The 26,273-nt window shown below is 36.3% G+C and overlaps 1 protein-coding gene across 1 annotated transcript in view; it reads left to right on the plus strand.

The window, feature by feature from the left end:
* The first annotated feature begins 517 nt into the window (after positions 1-517).
* Positions 518-26,273, plus strand: part of gfra4b (GDNF family receptor alpha 4b) — a 47,660-nt gene continuing 21,904 nt past the window's right edge. The window contains exon 1 of the mRNA XM_087798782.1: positions 518-885. Within this exon, the coding sequence (XP_087654908.1) occupies positions 843-885 (43 nt within the window). The 5' untranslated portion in view covers positions 518-842. The remainder of the gene's footprint in view (positions 886-26,273) is intronic.

A 26,273-nucleotide genomic window follows, 5' to 3' on the forward strand; every position in this document is an offset into this window, starting at 1 on the left:
AGATTTCTTACACTAAACACAAGGTGGATGAAAAGATGAATTCATAACTGAATTACTTATAATTTGGATGGATGATAAACAAAATATAAAATTAAATTTTAACAGACTTTATTATATTGAGAGTGTCTAATTAGAAATAAAGGAGATCATCGAAGGGGTTAATAAAGTATATCTAATCTAATCTGATCTAATACAAGTCAAAATATGAAAAAGCGCATGTTTCTTAAAATATCTCATTAATTTATTGTTGATTCCCAGGCAAAAAAAACACACAATATGACCCTAACTTGTGTACATATTAGATCGCTTTACTGACACGTGTGTCTGCCGATAATCCTATAAAGCAAAGCGCAAGTGAACATTCCAATAAATGACCTCCCACTGCTACACAACTCCCCACGGACCCACTACACAGATGCGTTACGCGTTTACGTCCTTCTTCCGCTCACACACACACACACACACTCTCTCTCTCTCCTTCCTTCTGTCGGCTGTGGGGGGCTTCTGGCTGCACACACTCTCTACAGCAGCGGAGACTTGTGCGACCACCTCGGCGCGCAGACACACACACACACACACACACACACAGCGAGAGGCGCGCGTACCCGGCAACTTTCACTTGCGTCCGAGCGCAGCAGCAGCATCCCGGAGGAAACGGATTTAAACAATATTTAAGAGGAGACTTTATTGAACGATTTAAAAATTTAAAAAAAGAAGGGGATTTTTCGGAGCGTCAATGAGCCAATAATGATCTTCCCACGCAGGAGTGGATTCCTCAGTATCCAAGTGTAAAGCACGCGTCTGCAGCTGAGGACTTCTCCATCACACTGCGCGGAAAAAAAATGGATCTGTGGGGAGTTTATCTGCTCCAACTCACAACTTTGGGTGAGTAAACACTTCTTAGTTATAACATTTTAATTTGTTTAAATGTGAAAAAATCCCAGTTGTGCGTTAAATCCCAGTTAAGTGATTTTTTAATGAAGAATACAGATTAAAAATCGATTATTTAAAAAAAAAATCACCCCAACACTTGCTGATTCAACAGACTTTGCGGTCGAGGCTCGTTTCTTAAGAATCCACTGATGTCATTTGTGTCATACATACACCTCTCTCACCTTATTGGTGTGACAGTTATGCAGTGTAAGTTGCAATTTCTGTCTTTGAACTGTTTATTCTGGTTAATCATCCCGAAGTGAACATTCCCAGCAGTGGAACAATGAGTGTCATTGAGCTACCTGCTCTCCATGTAATTGAATGAAGCTTGGATTATTGATTTCTGTGGCAACAATCCAGTCCAGGGAGAAGATGCTATTTTTCCCCTGCCAAGTCTGTTTGTCACTTTGTGTCAATCTCACTCAGTGACAACGATTTGGACTCGTCATGGCCCACAGATAATCGCCCTCTTTAGGCTCGGTATATACTGCTTAATCACAATCACTGATTCAATAGATGTTTTTGGAGTTGCAGTGTGTCAAATAAGCAGTTGGGATCAAACAGAAATTGTGTTCAGGTTGGATGTTGGTTTAATAAATATTTTGTGGTACATTCATTGTTCTGTAATCAGAAGGTTTAGTGTCAATCTTTTGTAGACAATGTAACACAAGACAGATTTTATTTTAAATTTGAGTGATCCAGTCAAGAGAACCAAACAGCACTAGTGTCCTGATGGTCCGATCCAACAGATCATTCTTTTTTTTCTGCTTCTCTGCACTCAACAACCTGCAACACACACTTCTTTTTTTTTCTTTGTAGAAGTGTGGACTGTTCCTTTTCCATCAGCACTTAACTTAAGTTGTCATCTCTTGTATATAAAAAAAACACTAAAACATGACGTTGAGTTATGATTTTTCAGATTTTTATCAACATTGTTTCCCTCCTGGACCATATGACCACATGATCTATTGTGGCCTGCAATCCTTCTCAGCCACCCCTGACTTTTTTTTTTCATGTTTTATATTTTCACGTGTAAGATGGCAGAAAGAGAACGAGCTGCAGTCATATTCAATTTCATCGCGATGGCTGAACACTGTAATAAGACTCCAAAACTTGCAGATTCATGTGTGATGCCTTTCTTATTTTAAGGGGGAAAAAGAAAAGTTGCTGATTAGAGACTTTTTGTTAATTTATTAAATTGAGATAATGAGGCCGTTGGACCATCTGCTCAAGTCAATTAGCCAAAAAAAAACAAGGGAAATAAGGTCAGAAACTATAAGTCGTCAAGATGATTCAGCCCATTTCGGCGACATCGTGGGCAGATTCAGACTGGACTTGAGACAATAAATCTGGGCTCACCTATTATCCAGTGCTTACTGATTGCCCCAGATACCTGCAGGCTCACACAGAAGAAGCTCAAAATCACCACAATCTTCCTGAAAGAGCTCTTAAGGCAAACATTGGGAGCAGTGCTTTGGTGCTCGGGAGAGTTTCCATTAAGGGCTGCCACTGTGATTATTTCTTTGTTTGGCGAAATGTTGTAGCAACATAACCAGAAAATTGTCAAGAAAAGTCTTTGTGCTCAATATGAAATGTGTTTTCAGAGAGCGTTTACCATCTCACAGCTTTTCCACAGGCAGTTGAGATTCAAACTTGTTTTGAAGCCACAGCAAGTATTGCACGTGATTCAGGGACGACACGTTCAAATAAATCCCAGCCTGGGCACCTTTGAGTTGATACTCTTGAATGTCAGGCAGTGAGAAAGTACATTAAAATAGATGTATGTCTGGCTGGTGTAACACGTGAATAAATAAACAAAAGACAGATAATTGTTTGGTTCAGTATTCAAATGTAAAAAAAGGTATCTTATTATATAAATGAAATGCATTTAAAATTATTTGGTTATACTTTTTCACGTATTTTTAATTGCCCATCAAATCTTGGCTTTGATTAGTTAACATACCTTGTAAAGTTCCCATTTTTTATGTTAAAGATGGCACCTTTAACCTATTCAACCTGTAACCCTGTCACCCTAAACATGATGCATAAAACAAGTCGCATCTTGTAGCGCAACAGTTTGTCGCGTATTGACTTTACACACACAGTCACAGGGATTTTCTCTTGGTTTCCATTTCATCGATTGATACAAAAAAACATCCCCAAACAAATTCAATTTAAACAGTGCAAGACGGAATAACTGCAGTATACTTCTGACAGTAAAAGAAAAAAAACATTCTACAGCAGCACAGTATCTTAGTTTGACAACTTACTCCTGTCTACACAAAGCTGGCGTGCTAATAAGCCATCCACGAAAACTGTCCACGACCACATCTCTTAGTTAAGTTGTCTTGTTCTACTTAGTTTCTCTTGACGCTTCAACTTTCCACAATTCAGAGGTTAACGCGCAATACAAATGAGTGTCAGGGGAAATCTATAAGAAGCTCTGTGGGTGAAGATGCGTTAAAAAAAACATAATTTAACATAATTTAAGTTAGCGTGAGGTCAAAAACAGTATGCCAAAAAACTTGCAAAATAAAGTTTAGTATTTTCAATTAAATGCAGCATTGAGAAGAAAAATAAAACTAATTTTGCAAGACCTTACAAAAATGCATGTCCTGGTCTGGAACTTGTGGCTGTCTCAACGCTGCCAGAGGCATACATGTAGATGCAAAGCACACCCACACACCCAATAAGGGTATTAAAAAGCATAAAGTTAATAATAATAAATACATAAAATATGAAGAAACTTCCTTAACAGACATCTGAATTTGTTTAAGCAAAAATCTATGCGCGTGGTTCCAACTTAGACGCAGTCTGTTCCACACATTATTGTTTGAGATTTTCTCTTCAGATTAAGATCCTTCTTGTTATTTTTGTAAATATGATTGTGTAAATATTATATAGCGCAGATTTATCTTTTATTCCATTTAGATTTTATTTCTCGTTTTTATTTCTGGGTGTTTCATTTCTCTTGCTGCTGTTAAACCGAATTTCCCCTCGCGGGACTAATAAAGGTTTTCTGATTCTGATTCTGATTCAACTGCAGTTTCATACTGGAAACATGATAACACAGACATTTACTTTACATCTGGAAAGGCTAAGCTCAGATTTTCTATTAGTCCGGCTGGTCAGGTTAATGTATACAACCCCCCTAATATTAAATGAGCCATATTAGCGGCTCACCCTACGACTGCAAATAATCCAGCTACAGCTTCAGTTTAAAGTTTTTTTTCCTAACATGTTTTTGCTTTGATTTCTGCCAGTAGAAACTTTGATACTCATTCTTTTATCTTGGGGTTATTTCTATGTTCCTTGAACACTATTTTTAAATATTCTGACTTTAACCATAAGAAGGCATAAGATCATCATTGGTGGTGAGTAAATGGTGCGGGTAGCTGTGAAAACACTGTCAAATCAAAATATAGTGGCCCACAAATGATAAAATATAAAGTTGGCTCAAGATTTAACTCAATACTGGCTCAAGAGCATAGGTAATCAATGTCAACAATACATTGAAAAATGCAAACAAATAATGAAAGGAAATGTGAGGAAAAAGGGAAAGCACAGACCTGCCTTTTGTGTTACCAGACAGAATCAGAGGTGAACCAAAGATATATTAGCAGCAAATATACGTAGACCTATATATTTGCTGCTAAAGTTTTTCTTTATATACTGTTTAATAAACTTCATATGTGTTTAGTCAGGAACTCAGACTGTGTTAAAGATATAGTCCACTTACATTGTTAGATTATATGATATTATTCAAAATAGATTGGTAACATTTAGGAAATATTTATATAGGGAATGTAACAAATCACATTTTAATTTTAATTGATATAGCAAGTGATGGTCTCATGAAGATTCATAAAAACAGTGTCATATTTTTTAGAGGTCAGTTTAAAAATGATGTGAGGTTCCAGTAGATTAGCTGTTCAAATGCATTTATCATAGAGCAGATGGGTCCAGAGGGCTCTTAAAATAAGGCAAACTTCATGATAAAGCTTCACCAGTAGCACTTCCTCAAAACTTACCTAACAATCAAGATAAGTGTTTTTTAGGAAATAGGACAATCTATTGAAAACTGTAAAATATCAGCGGATCTCTTAGGTACAGTATATCAGTGTCTTTCTCTAGAGAGCAAATGCAATACCTTTAAAGATGGCTACAGGCCCGTCAGTCAATAATAATAACCATTTTCAGATTCATTGTCCCAGAACAATTGCTTCCAGTCTTATGCCACATAACATGGAACAATTAGATAAATCAGCAATCATCATCTATAGTGTGTTTTTCTACTCACGTGGCTCTTTAATAAGCCCAATTCAACGAGTCACACCAGTGTCTGCACATGCAGACAGAACATGAAGCTTACACCTCAAGACCTTGATAGCTTCTTTGTATGAAATCTCTGACGCATTTGTACTGATGATGACTTATTCCTGCACAATGGTTTGTGCCAAAGCGTCAGATTCAGGTTTTAACATTCACGCCAAATGCGCTGTTGTACTCTATATAATTAGTTCTCGCAGAGTGCCTGACAAGCAGCTAAATAAGATTGCTGAGCCAGCACAGTTGCACCCCTGTGGGGTCATTTTTTTCTTTTTCTTTTCACAAAACCTAACTCATCGCTTGCCTGGCATGTTGGTCTAAAACCGAGAGTCCTGAGAAAAGAGGATGTTCAATCCGGGGCTTAAGGTCCTGAGCAAGACATTAATCTCCAGGATGGGGGTCGGTTTCTACATTCACGGAAGGCGAAGGTTCAAACTCCACTGCCGATGCCTCCAGTGTTATGAAATGGAATGAAAAATGAAATGGATCCTGGCAAACTAGTTGTCCGGCCTCGATGTAATCTGTATGATGAATGTGCTTGAGGCCTGGCGCTGACAGATCCACACAGAAACTGGAAATTATATAGAATTAAGCACAAATGTGCAGTGTAAGTAATTATCTAAGGTTAGATAGGAATCTCCTGAAGGTACCCAGAATGGTTGAAAGGTGCAGCGCAGACACATCATTTTTACTTTTTGTTAAATAATGACGATCTTAATGAAAATGCTGATATGCTAGCAGAACTAGGTCAAAGTTAAAGTTTAGTAACAGGTAATAACTTGAAACTTGAAACAGGTAAAAAAAAGGAACATTTTAAGACATCCTTCATTCCTTCTGCCATTAGATGCTACGACAGATCGATGGATCTGTCCATCCATCCATCCATCCATCCATCCATCCATCCATCCATCCATCCATCCATCCATCCATCCATCCATCCATCCATCCATCCATCCATCCATCCATCCATCCATCCATCCATCCATCCATCCATCCATCCATCCATCCATCCATCCATCCATCCATCCATCCATCCATCCATGGTCATTTTCATTGTGTAAGCCAGTTCTCGCTCCTTAGCTAATAATATTTTACTATTTTTACTGAAATACTAATTTACACTTAGAGTGGTTGATTTTTTGGAACTTCCCTTTTCATCTTTGATCTTCCTCCACTGATATCTTCTATCTTTGAACGTTCAATAACTTACCGTAAATGTTAAATCACTATTAAACATTATCACCATGATGAGAATTTAACATCTCGCCAATAAATTGCTAAACGCAAGTTGATGACTTTTGCGCTCTGAGCTTTGGACTTCAAATAGCACAAAGGACAGCAGCACTTGAGTAGCATTGCCGTCTACTGGAAACTAGTCGTGAAGGCTGCCAGAAGCTGAGGGGCACTATAAATATTTTCCTTTTCGAAGGTTGTTCTGAATAAACTTTCGGGTCCATTACATTTCCAAAGTAAAACACTTTCTCATTTAATAATAATTATATCCTTCTAATTACATTTCATTGCTGTTTATCCCTTTTTTTGATAATACAAATAAAATCGTCTTTATGGGAATCTTAATAATTAACATAATAAAAGCATCTAATTGTTTATTTGTCTTAAGATTAACTGTTGTTATATAATAAATAATAATTAATTACACACTCTGTTTTTGATAATATGTTTAAATGTTTTGTTCAGTGAGTCCAGATATTCTTCAGTCAGTTAATGAATTTTCTGATTTGACGAAGCCATTCACTATTTTTTTGCACTGACCCAAATTAACACTACGTATTTTGCCATTCTTCCTTTTCTTTGTGTTTTGTTTTTTATCTATTTGCTTTGAGCTATTTGCTTGCTATAGAAAGTAATTAGCTGTTCTTATTATATGAAATGGTCTTGTCAGAAGCACAGAGCTGCGTCCAGGCTATATTTTTAGATTTAGCGGCTTTGACATTCTGGGACATGACCTGTACGTTTAATAGAGATAGATCAGTGGAGGGAATCATGCTATTATCTAGCATGACGGCCTCTCGGGTGGGATTTGTGATGAATTTCATTAGGGGCAGGTGAAGATCCCATCATAAGCTCCTGCAGTCCTCATGATACCTCTTGTATGTGCAGGAATAAACGTCAGTGATTGGTTCTTGGCACAATTTCTTACTCCCGTGCAATGAGAGATCATCAGATGAGATGCATTGATTTTTGTAAAAAAGAAAAACTGATTTACATGCAGGCCAGTAATGCAGTTGGTCACGGGTCAAGGAAGAATCTATGAAATTCGTAGTGGAACCAGGATACATTTAAAGGTTTTTGCCCCAATAACTCAAGTCCTCAGGTAATCAATGTTTATACATTTGCAGATATCCAGATGTAGAGTTAATGTCTGCAGTAATAAATGCAACTACTGCTCTTGTCAGTTACATGTTCTTTGAAAATCATAGACCAGTTCATTTATCATCGACTCAGTATCATGGACCTGGTGTTTAGAGACTGAACCATCATAGTCACACTAGCCTACTTTTCTTGGCTTTCTATATCAACTCTGTCTTGAAATTATCTTCTTATCTGGCACCTTTTCGGGAGTAAATACTCAATAAGTTAAATATCCGGCTTAAAAATTAAATAAGTTGTGTTCAATGTTGCTGTCTTTTAATACACATTCAAATTAAAAAATAAGAAAACATCATAATAATACAAAAATATTATTGACCCTTGTTTTAACAACACACTGGGTCACCTTGACCGTGCGATAACACAAAGGTTAAACAAATGTACATTTAAATTGGAATAATCCTAATTGGTATAATGAGTCTTTTTGGAATAGTTACAATGAATGTCCTGACCAGCAGTATCTGCAATTCTATTTATTAAATTACATTTTTCTTTTCTGACTCTGGGGCGTCCAAAAGCCTGGAGGGATGAAAATGAACACAATCAGCATGATTTGTGATGAATGTTCAGCTTTTTAGTTTTTTGGGGCTAAAAATAGATTTGTCATCACTGAAAATGAAAGTAAGCTTAAATAAGAAAAAGGAAAAGAAAGGAAAAGAGACAGCATTCTGCGACATTTCTTTTTCTTATACAGCAGCATGTTTTGAGATATGGGTAGCCTAAACCAGATCATTGGGTGCCCTGGTTAAAGGTCAATCACAGGGTATAAACGTATTTTAACCCATAAAAAAGACAAACTGTTTTTTGGGTTCAGAAGACAAAAAAGTGTCTGCAAGCAAGGAGACGGCATGCAATCACGGAAAGGTACTAGAGTCGGGATGTCAGTCCTCAGTTTGGTTCAAAGATAAACTACCACTAACACACACCAACCTTTTTGAATGCAGTAACAAAAAACTAATTAAATTCAGAAAGAAAAAAAAGACAATAATTGAAGAGATTGATCAGTTTCAAGTGTCTTGAGCGAGTAACTCGAGCGATTGCAAGGTTCATTGAGTCAATGTCATATGAGGGTCAGGCCACTGGTAGATGAACTAATTTACTCATTGGATTTCTGGGCCTGGACTACAATCCGATTTGGAGGAATACAAGTTGTTAAATTATTTTACAGGGCATGACAAAGTGAACTTTTGAATGAATAATTGCGTCAGATGAAAAGACTGATATAAAAGCAAAATGTGTCTTTATTTTGGTTATTTATTGTTTTGAACAGATGCATTTCTAGTTCCTACTTTCTTCTGTATTTGACTGTCAACCTTGAGTAACTACCAGCAGGGCTGACTATTGATGTGTTCACTCGTTTTAATGATTAGACAATGAAACATCAGGTCTGAATTGTTCTTGAAAGTTAACACATAAAAAAACAACCATTTACCCCTTCAGGTTGTGACCGTTAGAAAGCTCAACACAAAAATACAGATTTGACCAAAAGGTTAACTGTCAAACAGAAATAGTGAAGTAAAAGAATGAAAATGAGATAAATGTAATTAAAAAAATGACACTCAATGTGATTACCTAATTCCAATTAATGCCATATTTACACACCTCTAATTATTGGTCACACCTGTGTGCAGCGATGGAGGAGGTGTCTTCATGTATCATCACACTCTTTTTAAATCCTGTTAACAGGCTTTTATAAGACTATTTCTATGCATTAATAAAACCTCAACACAATATTTATGAGCTGCACTAAATCGACCCATGTAAATTTTATGATATTCTAACTGGCTTTTGCACCCCACATTAAACACACACCTATATTTTCCTGTTTCCAGGGTAATATTAAACAGAGAATTCGTCCTTTTATTAAAGCAGTCCATTTTCTCAAGGCTGACAATGGCTTTCATTAATGCCATGTATTAATTATGAATCTCCGTAAAGAAAGGATGGGTTTGCTTTTATAACACAGTAAAAAAAAGTTAATGCAGTAGTAAGGACATGTGTACTTGTGACCTTAATGCAGCAATAACTCCTCGGACCTCAAGACCCTTAAGTGATTATTAGACCTCATGGCTTGGCATTGCATCTCTCGAGTGTCATACAGGAAATCTAACTCTGATTTGAGTTTTCCATCGATCCATATTGGAGTCGTATTCAATCACCGGCCTGCAGATGGAGGTTAAAAGCTTCTCAGACACAATGGCTGATTCATTTCTTCTGCCGCCTTCCGATGTTCTCCCGAAAACTAAAAAAGAAAGTAGCTGTTATAAAGAAAGAATGTGTCATATAGTAGCAGTTAAGCAGTCATTTACCCGTCACTTATGCTGATCTTAAGAGGGTAACAGACTTGGAATCCTGCAATCATTTGAACAGCTTCATTTACAGAACAAAAGAGGGATTGCTTTTTGACAGAAATGGGTAAATACTACCTTCTTAACGTTGTGTGTGGGTTTGACATTTCCCCTACCAAAATTACCTTAATAATGTTCCCCTGCTGCCCTTTCAGTTTCATAATGTTGGCACTTTGCTGGGAAGAGTGAAGAAAAATTAGTAAAGTTTTAAAAGTTAGCTTAAGTCCTCAAAACATTAGTTTACACTCAAATTCACAAAAACAAATGTATGCGTTATGGTGAGCTGACCATTTCTAGGGTCAGCTCATCACCAAGAACATTCTTTTCTCCGAATTCCTGGAATTATTGGTTTAAATTAATACAGTCATGGCTCATGCAGTAGCACTCATAGACATGCTTTCAGGCTCTCAAGTGCTGAGAGATATTATGAAGTTACCAGAACCTGCACAACAACAGCTTCTATCTGGTAATCAATGCACATGTGGAAAAATTACAATTGTCAAAGAAAAAAAATGTTAAGACAGTACACTGTTTTGCCATGAGGGGGAGACATTAACCCTTTTTTCATTTTTGCGTATTGGGGTTTTAACAGTTTGGACTGTGTTTCAGGTTAGTGATTACAGGTAAGGCTGTTCCCTGTGGTTAAAGTGAAGGCAAATCAGAAAAAAAGTAGGTGAAATTCGGTCACTAGGCTTAAACTGAAATAGGCCTCATGATACAATATCAGCTGTATCGTTATACAGTGACTTCAGTTTGAAAATGAGGCCAGGTTTCATGGAATTAGTAGATAAGAGTCACATATTATGAAGCAGAGAGTGCCATCTAGTGGCCTTTCTTAAATTAAGACATTGTCTCTACTACACAGCTGTATCATGAGGCCTCATCAACACATCACTACTCTGATCTACGAATTCAACAAAACGTGGCATCATTTTAACTGAGAGTGCCATCTTTTAGTTCCTTTCAATATATATATAGCATATATACAGCATCATCTTAATTGTCTAGCTATACATGAATATTGTCATGGTTGCCAACTTTCCTAATGATAATTTTTTTCTTCGGTATTATTCAGTCATTTTCTACCGCTAATTCCCTTGTGATGGGTTGATGAGGCCTCGTGATACAGCTGTGTAGTGAAGTCACTGTATCATGATACAGTCATACGATACTGATACAATTTAAAAAAGATGGCACTTTAGAATGTTTGGCTCTGATCTTCCAATTCAATGAAACTAATTTAACGTTCAATCTTGTAATTATGAAAAGTCTCTCTTTTGCTGCTTTAAATAAAAAGTCTGACTTCAGTTCCATCGATTATTTTTAATGTTTAAAAGCTCAGTGAACCAGCGACTGTGATTAAAATGAAATATTTACTATCTCTCCCTCTCCCTGCTGTTTAATGTTTTTGTGGGTACAAAGCAATCTCCTTGGTTTGTAAGTGAATATTCCCAACAGTAGATGTATTTGGTTTGATAAGTAGCTCTGAATAACCACAGTATGGTTTGGAGAAAAAGAGAAAGAGATCGGTGAGATAAGCTTTGGTGAGATAAACCCAAGAAGGGTTTTAATCATGTCTAATCACATTTCTTTTTGTCAATAGTTCAATTGTCTAATCAAAATAACAAACATAAATCACAATATAAAAAAATAATTGTACAATCACATGTTTGATCACCAACTGCGTCACTTGCATCCTTTAAACGGCAGTATTTCCTATGAGTCAATGTTAAAACAAGTTTAAATCTAAGGAACAGCAGTACAATTTGACCATTTGAGGAGGTTTGCAGTTAAAACTACTAAGAATTAATGAATCAATTCTGATATTTTTATTAAGCCAATGAAGATATTTCAAACGACAGTCCCAATAGCTTTTCTTTGATATTGTCTTGGCAAATAGGGACGCTTATGATTTTGAGCCCATTGAATTGTAGTCGTGTCTCCGTCATAACATCAATGTTTGGATACATTAGCAACAATGCAAAATGTACACAATTTCTGTAAATAGATCCGTAACTAGTTCCTCTGCAACTCATAACTAACTCTTTGTAAAAATAATAATCTCTTGAACTCACAATTACCCTTTTAACATCAAGGTTGCACCACAATTTTGATAGTATAACAACAAAAAAAAATGGTGTCTTCTTTAGCTGCAACTATAAGGTAGAGGCTAGTAATATTGCTTTTTATTTTTTCTAAAAAAAATAAAATCTCACCATCACAGCACTGAGTTTAGTGTATCTCACAGCAGCCTTTAACACATCTGCCCACACTGTGACCATATTGTGGGTCAGAAATAAGTGCCATAGAAATTCTCATTTCACACCCTGCTTACTGGAGGAAGGAGAGAGACAAATGTCCTTGGACTTCTTTGAATGGACTCTAAGTTTCCATCTATCAGTATGAAGCTTCGTTTAGCACTGTGATACAAAGAAGCCAACGTGTTCAACGCCTGCCTTCTCTTTGAAACGGTAGCAATGAGGTTGTGTCTGCTTCTCTGGAACAGATTTCTCGGCAGACAGACTTTGAGCTAATGAGCCTGTGTCAGGCCCCTCAGGGCCACTGCGTAGTCTTTGCCCTCGAAACTATTTAGTTACATTTTTGCGCAGGTTGACTTAAAAGAAAACATACTTTTACATCTGATCTTGATCCCAATTAATCAAGTACTGTTTTATATTTTATCTCGCGATAAATTGATCAAAAGTTCTTCATTGCAGCTCATCCATTAACCCTCTGACCCCTTAAAGCATGAGCTTCTGGATTAGTTTAAAAATGAAAGTGTATTTTAGTGTTAATTAATTTAAATTTAACCACGGGTTGCCATTTTCCAATTCTTTGAAAGAGGAATCATTTTCTTTATCAAAAAAGATTTTGAGAACATTTAATCTATATACATAAAATAGTAGTATGTCTACTTGGGTTAATAGAAAAATGAATATGTATACTACAGACTACTCAGCAAAGGTTTTACGGAGGGAAAGCTCAAGAGAAAGGGGGTAGAGGGGGACAAAATAGCCTCATGCAAGTCCAAATACATCCACATTTAATGGAATTTAAACCACATATAATAACATTATTAGGATTATTTGCATAATTCCAACTAATTCCAACTCACTTTCTTCGAAAAACTAAAAAAATACACAATTCCTTATTTTTGAGAGCTCATTACGTTGACCGGATAAAGTAAATTGACCCACCTACCTAATTTCCCGAAGGAGAGCTCCATAAAGTCTATCTAACAACCTTTCAGGAAAGACTTTAGCGCAAGAGGGGGGAAGGATGAATGAATATAGCCATCTGGTTTACATCGGTAGCTGTCTCCATGTGCTCTGACACTGTGCTATGTATATTATTTAATTAAATTAAAAGTAATGCCCCCCAAACTTTATACTATTTAATTATCATTATGTTTGTTTGTTTACAAGCACACAAAGTGAATTTACTCTGCAGTTCAACCAGTAAATAGAATAGTTCCTTATCAGCATCCCCAGACCGTATACCAGCGCAGCAAACCCACAGTCCTTCTTAGGAATTAATTTTGTCTATTTTATGCCTTGGAGGAGATTTTCGGTTAATCAAATCTGTGGAATCAGTTATCCTACAGCCGCAGTAAGCAGGGAGATCTGGGAATGCTTGTTAGAGGTAATGAATAGAGAGATCGTCGTCGGAACGGGGAAGTGCAGAGTCACGTTTCTGGCATGGGTCGTTTGACCAAACGTGATCGATGGAAAGACAGTCGGTAGTAAAAAGAATGTTAATGATGTTAAGATCTAGACCTGGCTTATGTAAGTTGATATCATTTGCATTAGGAAGGATCTAACTAATGAAGAATGTATCTGCCTGTCTGCCAACCCACAAAGGTTGTTTTTTTTATTAAAAAATGCATCTCTCTTAGGGGTAGACCGAGAAATGAAATAAAATATGATTACAACGTATATATGTTGATATATATATGCACTGTATTTATACATATATTTATATAAATATATATATATATAGTGTATTTCTATTCTCTTTGGAAACACAGGGGTCCTCTCAATTCATTTCTTTGTTGCTTTTTCTGTTTCCTCCAACAATAAACCCAAAAATCCACAGAGCAAGTGACCTGGAAACAGAATTTCCCCTGGGTTTGAATAACAAAAAAATATGCTAGCCTTTACTTTATAGATGTGGAATTTGATGACTGGCAAGACTAACAGTTGTTTTATTTATTTATTTTTGCTCAGTGTCCATGACGCAGATCACAGATGGAAGAGTGGAGCACAGCAAAGGGTTTATAGTCAGTGGGATGGAGCGTATCAGATAAAGTGAATGACGGACCATTCTGTGGCAACAAGTTAAAATATGAATCACCAGGTTCTGTTTCAGTTGTAATTGATACCAGAGACACCACATCTCTGATATAAAAAAAACCCACAAGACTCACTTTGCTGCCATCCTCTCCATTTTTTTTTCATGAGTTGAATTCATTTTTAAACTCAAGGTTCTGTCTGGAGAAATGGGGAAACCAACCACATGGAAGTGGAGATTCAAAGGATAAGTAAAATTCTAAAAATAAAATGGTTTATAAATATCAGTTTACAGATTATTTTACATTTAAAATGTAATGTATCTCCAGCATCTTCGCTGTTATGGTTGGTCAGGTCGACTCATACATGTGTTAGTAAGCGAACGATAGCCTATTAACGTTTGTCCCTTTTTAATGTTTTGTTTCTTTGCTAGTTCTTGGCAAAAGCATCCACTTGTTTGAACAACTTAAAAACATTGAATTACAAAGCCTTACAAACTCTGCTTGATCCAAATGGATCTAATATAAACTGTTCCTGCTCATGTAATCATCGTTTACCTAAAGGGCAACTAAAGTGGTGATTAAAGTGTTGCTTAAATCGATCTCTCAAAGGAGGGCACGATTACAGCTGGCTTGAGGAGGAGTGACCCCATTATTATGTCATAATGGGCTCTGCTCTCAGAAACCTCTCGTTCGCCGAGTTTTCGGACGGACGAGAACTTTATAAAGTAATTACTTAATACATGGTCATGATGAGGGACTTACTGCATCCTGGAGAGGAAGACTTCAACATTTGAAACAGTGAGAGAGTCATGCCTTTGTTTTTTAAGGCACACTTCCGCAATGTATATTATTTTAATCGGCAAATAATATGTTGAGACAATGCAGAGTTATTGATTCTTGGAGTTTAATGAGGATACTTCACGCATTGACTGGAACAGACGGCCCCAAGAAATCAATAACTCAAATATGCCTTAAGTAATCTATATAAAGGGTCAATAGATGTAAAGACAAGAAAGCTCTTATAATCAGCGGGCTCTAGGGCTATCTCTTTGTCATCAATCACAAATGTGGATGACTTTTATAGAGATAAAAAGGAAACAGGAAAGAAAAAAAAAAGGAGGCTATATTAGTCAAATGTTGCTCCTTCTTTGGAGTGGTACTTTCCACTTCTGAATAGGTCCATGATGCTATGAAAGTGCTTTGACGTGTTTGTTGTCGAACTAGGTAATCAAATTACAAAAAAAGACCATTATAGCTGATATCTAGACATATCATAATAACCACTTAAGCTCCTACTTCCATGGCAATACCAGCCAAAAACAGTGCTTTTAGGCAAAAACGACCTTGATTTCTTTATGTCTGTTAGTCACATGATACAAATCCATAGTAAGAACTTTATTGTACGTTTGAAGAATATTTTTAATTAAATTTTTTTTAAATTACTACAGCTATTAAAGCATTTTGACTATTATTTACTCCCTTTGGACGATTCTTTATTTTAGAGAAAGTCCAGTTGCATCTACTGTTGTTGAATGCTGTTTTCCAGTGGCATTATTTTCCACTTAACGTGATTGTGAAGGGGAACATCAGTTGAATCTCAACTGTATCTCCCTGTATTGGAATGACAGCAGGTGGTTGGAAAGCTGCTGGGTTCCTTTGGTGATCCAGGAATGGAAACACACCATTACAAAAGCAGCAGACAGGAACTGGCTGGAGGGCACCTGTCTGTGCGGAGGATTTACAACATCTGCTCCGTGCTGAAGAAGATGCCACCTTCATTTACTGCTGCTTCATTAATTACATCACAAATCTGGTTTACAGACTTTCACAGAATAATTCAGGTTTGTGTTCGGATTGCAATATTTTATCCTTATCAGACCAGACCTGGTGCTGCTGGAGACATGCTGATCCTAAATACTGTTGTTCGTTTATGGTATATTTTGCAACGGAATGTGTTGTTCAAATCCATGAAGGCTGCGTGACGGAAGTGAAAAGATGATTGTTAGGATTTCATATTCTTTATTAGAAAGTCAAGAAGTCTTGATCTCACCCCAGTAACAACATATGACACTATTTATTTTAAAAACGTATTTAACTGGTCGTCAATCAAAATGGTCAGTGTTTATGGTTTACGCTCTTTCAATGATGCACATGCCACTGCAAATCCACTACAGAGATTAAGTGACATCATTTTATGTGTACTTTATTCTGATGTTTGACATGATCTGGAAAAGTCTTGATCTCAGTCGATTTTAGTCTTGGTCTTAGTCTTGGTCTTGGTCTTGGTCTTGGTCTTGGTCTTGGTCTTGGACTTGACCCTTTCCTGTATTGGTAGTGTCTTTGCTGAAGTGGCTTGATTTTAAGTTTGGAAGAACTTCAGATCCAATAGTAGTTCTTAAATAAGATAAGAGGCTTGGCAGGACAAAACAATCCCCTATTTTCAGGTAAAAATGTGATTGACCACAACTTGGTTGTGTTGTTTTCTGTCCTTTTACTTTTTTGTATCAGGGTGCTAGAAATTAATTGTTTTTACGTGGTGAAAATAGAGTGTGATTGGAAATAAAAAATGTAATTCTCAATATGCTTGTCAGGTCTTCTCTTCTATATGTCCCTGTTTTCCCATTCTATTTCTTCCTGCACAAGCGATTTGGTTTATGTTTTACCTCTGTTTTAACTCATGTGTAAATCAGTGTGTAGTCTGAGTTCTGATTGACTAAAGTGAGCAACTTGATGCAAAAATGTCTGCTGCTCGAAAATGCTGTGACACTAAACTACACGAATGCTTCAAAACGTCCAGTGTCTAACACCCACAAAAGTGACCCCGTGTCTATGCAATTCACTCAAGCACCACTATGTGGACTCTACGTTGAAACAATTCGCTTGACATGTGACTGGCATGTCCAAAGCCTCTTAAACCTGTTCCACCTTATCTCAGTCTCTCATACCTTTTAAACCTATAACAATGCCCATTTATTTGACACTGTTATGTAGGTGAACACGAGATGACCTTGCGAGCACAATGTCTCTTTATGTTAGAATATTTCCCGTGATGAGGCTTTCACACGCACGATAGATACAGATCCGAGTCAAAGAGTGTTAAACATGCAAATTACTTCCCCAGCTTGTGTTTCCAGATCCTCTTAACATGTCAATATTGACAACTATTTAGCCTCAATCGTGAAGCCCCTTTGACTGTGTCACCACCCGAGCATCCGTCCCTCTACATGCCTTGTTAAGTCTTAATTAATTGGACTGGGAATCCCAGTTGACAGCTCTGTGTGAGCGATAACTGTGAAACCAGAGCAACAGTTTCGTGGATTCGCCCCTGGACGAGAATCATTCCATATTAGGTCCATTGACTCTCTGCCACTTTGTGTTCGTCCTGGGGGATTCAGCTCAAGAGCCAAAGGGAGGGAGACTCTGCTCTGATAAGATGAGGGGGGGGGGGTGTATTTGAGGGTTAATGGTCCTCGAGAAACAACGTGACAATATCTCTGGATGATGAAAATGGTTTTACTCCACAAAATGTGGGTGATAAAGCAGTCATAATGCTTAAATAAGAACAGAGTAGTTCTTATTTATGACGTGGATTTCTTGGGGACTTTTTTCACCATGCAGCTTGTTATGTCGTCAACACAATTGATACGTTTTGGCTGAGTGTGTTTTGAAAAGTGGGTAGTTTATTTGGTCAAGATGATGTTCTATCAAACCTGGGTGCAATATCTGGAAAGATTCTTTTGGACTGACATTTAAGGACGAACAGTGGAATTTAGCACTCCAAAAAGTTTATTCGAGTACAACTCTCATTTAGTTCATGGTCTTTAATAGAGTTCATCTTTTTAAAACCAGATTGTCACAAATACTTCTACGGTCAGTTATAGATCACTGAGATGGGTTTATTATTGCACCATGCAATGTAGTTAACATGTTTGATTCCTCTGCTTCATTTTCGGCATTCGGGCAAAACTACTTTGCCAGTTGGACATCATAGCTTTTCGATTTTTTTACCAGCAAGATGTCGTTTTCCTCTTCATGGGAAATCATCCAAGCTTTCATCCAGTTCACAGTGGCTTATAGATATGATGTCTTTTTTATGTATACAATGAGGGTTAACACAAACGTATTTTTGGATAATGGAAATGTTTTATTTCTTATTTTGAATCTCTGGACACTAATCTAGCTCCAACCACCTTAAACATTTAACTTATGTTTATTTTATTTATTTTCTTTTCTAATTATTTGTCCTGTGTGCGTTCTCTTTTTTTTCTTTTTTTTTTTAAATATGTGAAAAAAAGCTTTTGAAGTTTGAACCTGCTTTTTTACTCATCAGTAATTCGTTTGTTTCATTGTATATGACTAATGTATGACTGTTGTTTTAATAGTTGTTTTGTCTATAATCCCAAGTCTTTGAATAAAAACTAAAAGAAAACTTCCGAAAGAGATTAAGTAAAATGTATGCAATATATATTACAAAAATAAATATAAAAGTGACAATATTTATTTTGTTAGAGATAAGGGAAGTTGCAGTATACACATATTTCTTTTCACAATATTTATTATTTGTAAAGCTACAGCTACAAAGATATTGAAAATGATATTATCTTCATGTTTTCCATAACCAAAAGGAGAACATGAGATTAGTAGCTGTTGATTCCTATGTTCCTTCCTTTATGCATAAGGTTCATCCTTTGATGGTTTGTATTAAAAGATGTTTAAAAAAAATACCAGTGGCATTCACAACAGCAATAGCTGTTCCCTGTTAATACAAAAGCATGTTTCACTCTGCAACAAAACGTTGGGGTGTTAAGGTGGGGAAGATGTCATGAAGTTACATTGGCCACTTGTGTTCACTAAAGCTCTGTTTTTTAAATGTCAAAATAACTTTTGTTATGATGAGTGCGTTAAGCTATTATGGAAGAACAAGAAGTAAGAGAAGCAGTTGATATTTTTTATTATTATTATTTATTATTACATTATAGGGGCTCATTCCACCAAAATGCAAACATGTGGGCAGGAGACAGTTTTGATCTGACTCAATATGAGGCAACACTGTATTTAGGTTTTTCATGGGTTTTTCACAAAAGATTTTCTAGCCACCTTGTGATGTGAGCTGGCTGAACTTTTCAATCATAAAACTGAACACACACTGTCGCTACAGATCCAAACAAACATTCCCCTCCTATCTCTCCCTTCTTTAATTGTAAAGGCTCAACTTTTATCTTTCTGTTCTTGATGTTATTTGAACCGTTTTACCCAATCAATGCTCTGCCAATATGTATTATACTAAGTCAAACTATGAGTAGCTTGAAGGAAAACCATCCTCTTCACTGTTATGAAAAAATTTTACAGTATTATTGAATTATATATTGAAGTAAATTCTCTGAGATGAAGAAGAATGACAAACGTATTTGATGAAAGTGTGATGAAGCGCGATAAACTTTGCAACTAATTCAGTCTGTGTGAGAAGAAAAAGGTTATTAATGTGTGGTTTTAATATTGATTCATTTTGTCCTATCTTTTACTTTGGATGTGTAGGTTCCGTAAATGTCAGGAACAGAAACAAACGGAGTCATATTGCTGTGCGTTGCAAGAAAATTATAGCTGTGACATTTGGCTCATTCTTGCACCTGTAAGAGGGCAGAACCTTATTGAAGGCTGAGGATATTGTTTGACCCACAGAATCCACTGTATATGTTTCAGACGGTACCAACTCGGGAAAGAGCGATAAACATTTAAAGATCATCTTTGTTCTGGCTTCCATTTGCCTTTTGAGCGTGTGTCGCTTGACGTCAGTTAAATAACTCTCAGGTTTCATACAAGTGACATGTCAGTGTCACAAAAACAAAAAATTAAAAGACAAAGAATATTTTGTCAAATGTTGCAATTTGATTTTTTTTTTAGAGATTTATCCGTCTAGATAGATAAAAATACACACGGTTAGTTTTGTTGTTCTTCTTGCTGCGGAAAACCAACCTTTTACAAGACATCTGCTAACAATTAAACGGACACAGAAAAATATATACATAAAACAATTTCCATGTGGCTATCGTTTCAAATTGTGTTGTTATTGATCCGTAAGAAATAGTTTTGGGGTTTCTTTAAAGACCACCAGACTGCCAAGTATGAGTTGAAATCTTGGTTGAAAATCACATCATTTGTAAATAACCATTTGTAACTGAAATTGTAGATTAGCTGCTTGGTAGAGGTCTGCACTCTGAGTTATATTCATTTTTTTTTCTGTTGGTTTTTCAACAAGAAATGTGTTAATGAGCAGTTTGATAACAAAGATATAACCAAATAACAACCACTAAAAAAAACACATTTACATGAAATTTAACTGGAATATGAATGTTCCATTACAGTCTCAAGTTTTCACACACAATTATAGTGGAATGTTAAAATAATAGATTTCCTGTCTGCAGGTGAACAAATCCATCAGCTGCTTGGTAATCAGTGTGGTGTGTGTCAATACAGCAAGCTGTGTCGACTAAATAGACATTCATTAACAGTCCGTGGCTGTGATCTGGCGAGTGGACGCTGCTTTGACCAAATGACCTGCTCATTAATGCTGGATGAAAAATCTCCAACAGCCAGTAAAGTGTGTGGGCTTAAGTTTTTTATACTTTGCTATTGTTTTTTTGTTTTTCTGTTTTTTTTTTGGCATGTTGACCTACAGCTTCTTCATTGCAGCAGCTGCATTATAAAACAGATTTTTAAAAAGTCAAAACAGTGAAACAGTGACAGGCGTGAAGTCTTATCTTAAGACCATTTATGGCAGTGAGAAGGTAAATTAGTAACACGTTTTCTTTTCCGTTAAACTTTCTAGTCGTTAATAAGATATAAAGTGCATCTCTGTTTAATGTGGCACAATGTAAGCTGACAATCATTTAAATAATTCTGTGAATCCAGTGTTGATAATTAACACCAAACAAGATGAACAAAGAACCACTTGACACTCTAATTACAAAGACATGAAGGGAAAACATTCAATACAGCACAATGAATTGAGAATTAGACCACAATATAACATTTAATGATCCTATCCAAATAGCAATTTTCTTTGTTAGGTTAGCTCCTCTGTGTTTTTAGGCACTGTGTAGGATGTACAGGTCCAATGAGGATTCTGGTGAGTCGGAATGTTTTTGTGTGGATCCTTGTTTTCTCTTTCAAATGAGGTTTATTTTTATCTATTGTGCTATGTCCTTACTTTGTCTGAGCACAGAAACGACATGTCCAACAAAATGTAGTATCTGTGTATGTGCAAGACCATTTTCTTTGTGTGTGTGTTCTGGTCTCAGTGGGGAGACAAGACCAAAAACGATGGAGTCAAGACCTATAGAGTTAAGCCTAAAACAATGTTTTCCTCTTCTTAAATTATATATTATTCACGACAGGAATTGCACAAGAAAATGCTGCATATTATATTGATTCTACTGTTAAAGGGTGTTGAGGTCTAGTATAGGAATTCTGTCTAGAAACTCAACAGCTGATCCTTCAGTTTATTTTGAAAATAATCGATTCATGTCATTTTGTTATTACTGTTATTTGTTAACTCAACTTAGGTGCAAGTAATTATAGGAAGTAAAGGTAAATAAATAAACTAGATAACACAGGTAAACTATTAAATGATCCATTAATCATTTAATTTAAGAAGTTAACAAACATTAACATCTATATCTGTATTTATCTAGTGAAAAAGTCCACTATACTTCAAATCATTTGAAACAAAAAGAGACTAAAAAGATCAAGATCCAGACTGTAGATGGTCGAGACCAAGAAAAGACGAAGACCAGAGGGCTTCATACCATGACCATGGCCATACACCATCAAGGCGAGACCAAAACCAAGACCATAGACACTTGGGACCAAGATAACATTTTAATCATATTGAATGCTGTTTAATCACAGCCAGTAATCGTCATTAGCCAATGTCTAGTTGATTAACAGCGCACTTCTTAATCATTTTCAATTTTCATGACAGCTGTGAGATGAACAATTCGTTATTTGGCAGCTGCCGTGTTTGTGCAAATTGGACAAACTATTAATGCACCTGATACAAATACACGGGAAATGTTTCTGGTGGTACAAAATTAGTAAAAGTCAGCCACGCACAGCCTCAGATGCAAGTTGTTACAATTACTGCATCCATCATGCACTTGGGCTCATGTCGAGCTAATAATAATCATCTTGTTGTTTTTTACTACAAACATGCATCTTACCAGCCTGATCCTTGAGAATTTTCCATTTCTCCTGTATTACGTTCCGGAAAATCGCTGTGAACAAGGTTAATAAACCCACTTATTAAATTATATTTGGGCTGCAGACGTGCGTGGGCCTGTCAGCCATAATCCAAAATACACGTTTGATGAAGTGACAAAGAATCTCAGAGCAGGACATAATTATATAATCACTTTGTTTTTTGGAACTGGAACGGAAGGAATTTGAAAACACCATTGTGATTCTCTTTTTGTAGTGTTATTATTTTATTTACAATCACTAATGGCTTGTTTTTGAGTTGAAACATGTTTATCTTGTCCAAATAGAAAGTGAGAGGAGAAGAGTTTTAAATTTAAAATACTGAAACAACCTCTGAATCTTTTTGGACTGTGAGAGGAAACATGTAAAATCAGCAGCAAGTGTTCATCATCAGTAAGATGGATGTAGCATTTCCAAAAGTCACTTTGAGGTAAAGTCTGGTTTCTGTTATGCTTACTAGATGGAAACTACAAAGCATTTTGGCAGAACAGATCATAAAAACAGTCTTTTCAACAGCAGGAATTGTTTCTCTCACAGCAAAACAAGACGGCAATTGCACAACAATATGTTGCATATTATATTGATTCTTCTGTTAAAGGGTGTGAAATTCTAGTATAGGAATTTTAAACAGTTGATCCTTCAGTTTATTTTGAAAACTTGTTTGTTTATTAACAGGGGCAAGTAATACTAGTATACTATATAAAGGTAACTCAAAAGTCAAACTATACCGTTGCAGTCATGGATGAAAAAAAAGAAAAAAACATTTGATTAAATAATCCAACTAAAGCTCTCATCTCATCTGTCAATACTCTTGTAAGCGTATCCCAGGATGGAGTCCACTAAAGAACTCAAGTGAGTTCTTGGCATCTCAGGTATCACAGAAACAAGTGCATTATGGATTTTGAGCAGATGGTTTCCACATGATCTGCAACAATCCAGCCTCTCATGAACCTCTTGGTGGCACAAATTTAAGTAGATCAGGGAGTGTGGAAAACTCGCTTAAAGGGCAATTTATGTGTTAAAGTTTCCCTTAAATAGATCCTAGACCTTTATCGTCCTCATCAGTATGTGTCTGTTTGTACAAAACACTTCATTAAAATATATTTTTTAATATGACCACACCTACTCTGCTGTGATTGGTCAAGCATCAAGGTTTGTCATCGCGCGTCTTCACCTCCAAGAGACTTGTTGTATAAACAAAGCGGGAGGGATTACAGTTGGCTGGAGGAGGAGTGAAGCCATTATTACGTCATAATGGACCGCTCTTGTAACCCCTTGTTCGCCAAGGTTTCAGACAGGGGAGAACTATATAAAATAATGACTTCAAAACGTCTTCATGATGAGAGACTTACTGCATCTTGGAGAGGAAGACTTCAACATTGGAAATATGTGAGTGAGTCAGGAGAGTTGGGGTTCCACGTCAGTTTCCATTAAAATAGTAAGTAAGTATGGGCTGATGAACGAAGTGCCCTTGTTTGGACAAGGTTTCAAAAGAATAGGTTCCAAAATATATATATTCTTTAAGTTTTAAAAGACTAGTGATTGGTTGATGAAGCCTACAGCTGTGTACTGAAAACACTGTATCATAAAACAGTGTCTTAATTTTGAAAGACACCTAGATGGCACTCTCTGCTTTATGATGTTTGGCTCTGATCGACTAATTAAATGAAACCTGGCATTATTTTTCACTGTATCATGATACAGTGTCTTCATTACAGAGCTGTATCATAAAGCCTCATCAACCCATCACAAGTACAGAGCATTTCATTTGGGAAATAAGGTCATTATTATAACTGGCATGCTTGCTAGTTTAGTCAATGGATAACCATGCTGGCTACAAAAGTTACATTGACCACCCAGTAACACATTACATGTTTTTAAAATGGGATCTTAATTATGTAAATAATCTCCAAATTAGGTAGGATTAATATAAAAGACAGCATATGACTGGAAACCATTGAATATATTGAAATAAATTGATGCATCATGTCTTAAATTGAATGCATCCAATCAAGGGTGATTAAACCTCACAGTGAATGCAATCCCCTAAATATCTGATCTTGACGTATCACAAAGACTCTTAAAGAACTGCTGCCACCCAAAAAAGAAAACATTAGTGAATTATCTGCAGGTGTCAAAGGTGGGACATTCAATTATTGCAGCACCAAATTAATTTGTCTCAACTGTGTCTGAGACAATTAAAACTAAGATAACGATCAATTTAATTAAGTTACTTTATCAAACGCGTTACAGCAGTGGCTGTCAAACAAGTTCCTGACAAGTTTGGAAGAAAATAATAAAAAGAAAAATAGACTACAGCAACTTTAGCACAGCAAGAATGATACTGGAAGAGGACCAGGGGGTTGCCACCTTTCCCCTGAAATACATAACTGTCCAGTGATTGATGTGTTTTTTCCCCTTCTCTTGCAGAGTGAAGAGAAGACTTGTAGTTCTTGACACTGTCCGCATTTTGAGCTCTCTCCTACTTTACTTTTTTATCAATAAATATCAGCACATGTTGTTATGATATTATCACAAAAGAGGTCCATTAGATTTTAAGGGAGTTTCAAATTAGAATTTGTCTTATTACATGTACTGCATTTAATAGTTTTAATTCTAGATAAATTCTATATAAAATTTCCATTTTTTTTCTTGTTTTCCTTGTTTCCTTTTTCTTAAACTTAGTTATTTGTGTTGGGCTTCTTGTGCTGAAGTTGTTGGGGTGAAAACAATGGTCAGTCACGCCCTGAAGTGGACACTGATTGAACTTGTGAACCTTATAATACTTTTTTTTAGTCAGACAAATTTTATTTGCACAATCATTTTTTTCTTCTATTGATTTACACAAGTGAACTGAACAATATTTACCTCTGCGGTTGGAAACTAGAGATGGCAGGCAACACTGCATATGTGCATATGTTCAAGTCTGTTCAAAAACAATACTTCCATTTATTAAAACACTTTTTTTTGTGTTTGTTTAGAAATTATTTGTTCAATGTTTTGATCTGATAATGAATGAAAAAAAAGTTTGGGGGTTTCTCAGTAATTTTTAGTCGAGATTATATTTGCTAAAACAATTACAGATCATAATTAATTCATTTCTTAATTTATTTGATTTCTTTACAGCACAAATGAGGATAAATGTGCTCAAAACAAATTGGTTGCGTACTGATGACAAAAAAGAAAAAGTGTTGAAGTCACGGAGTATCACTAAAAGCAGCAGCTTTTGTCCAATATTCACTCGATGTTATGTTTCAAGCTGCCACAAACGCATGCATATTGAAGGTGTAGGATGCTCTTAGATTTTAGGTGGTGTCTCTGGGCGACTGTCGAAGCGTTAAATTTGCTGAAATATTCAAGACTTTGTCGCTGTGCCAGTGGCTTTGTTGTCCTTCATGTTGTCACATTAAAAAAAAAGAAAACATTTCCCATTTTCTCTATTCAAATGACGTTGGAGGCATAAAAGATTTCTTGTCAGGAAGGGGAACAGACCAAAGCGATGCTTCTTTGACTTAACATCATTAATTTTGAAGGAAATAGAGGAAGATTGGGACTTTAGGGATACGTTCTTTGCAATTGGAATCCCGCTGTGTCACTCTAATTAAGCCTGTGTTGATTAGAAGCTTATGTTCCTTTTTATCTCAACGCCTTCGAATTTGTCACCTTTCATCTGCCGTTGACTCATAAAGGACCCCCAAAAGATATATAACCGAGCTAGAGCAGAT

This window comes from Callionymus lyra, chromosome 9, assembly GCF_982586985.1.
Source record: "Callionymus lyra chromosome 9, fCalLyr1.hap1.1, whole genome shotgun sequence".
Lineage (NCBI taxonomy): Eukaryota > Metazoa > Chordata > Actinopteri > Syngnathiformes > Callionymidae > Callionymus > Callionymus lyra.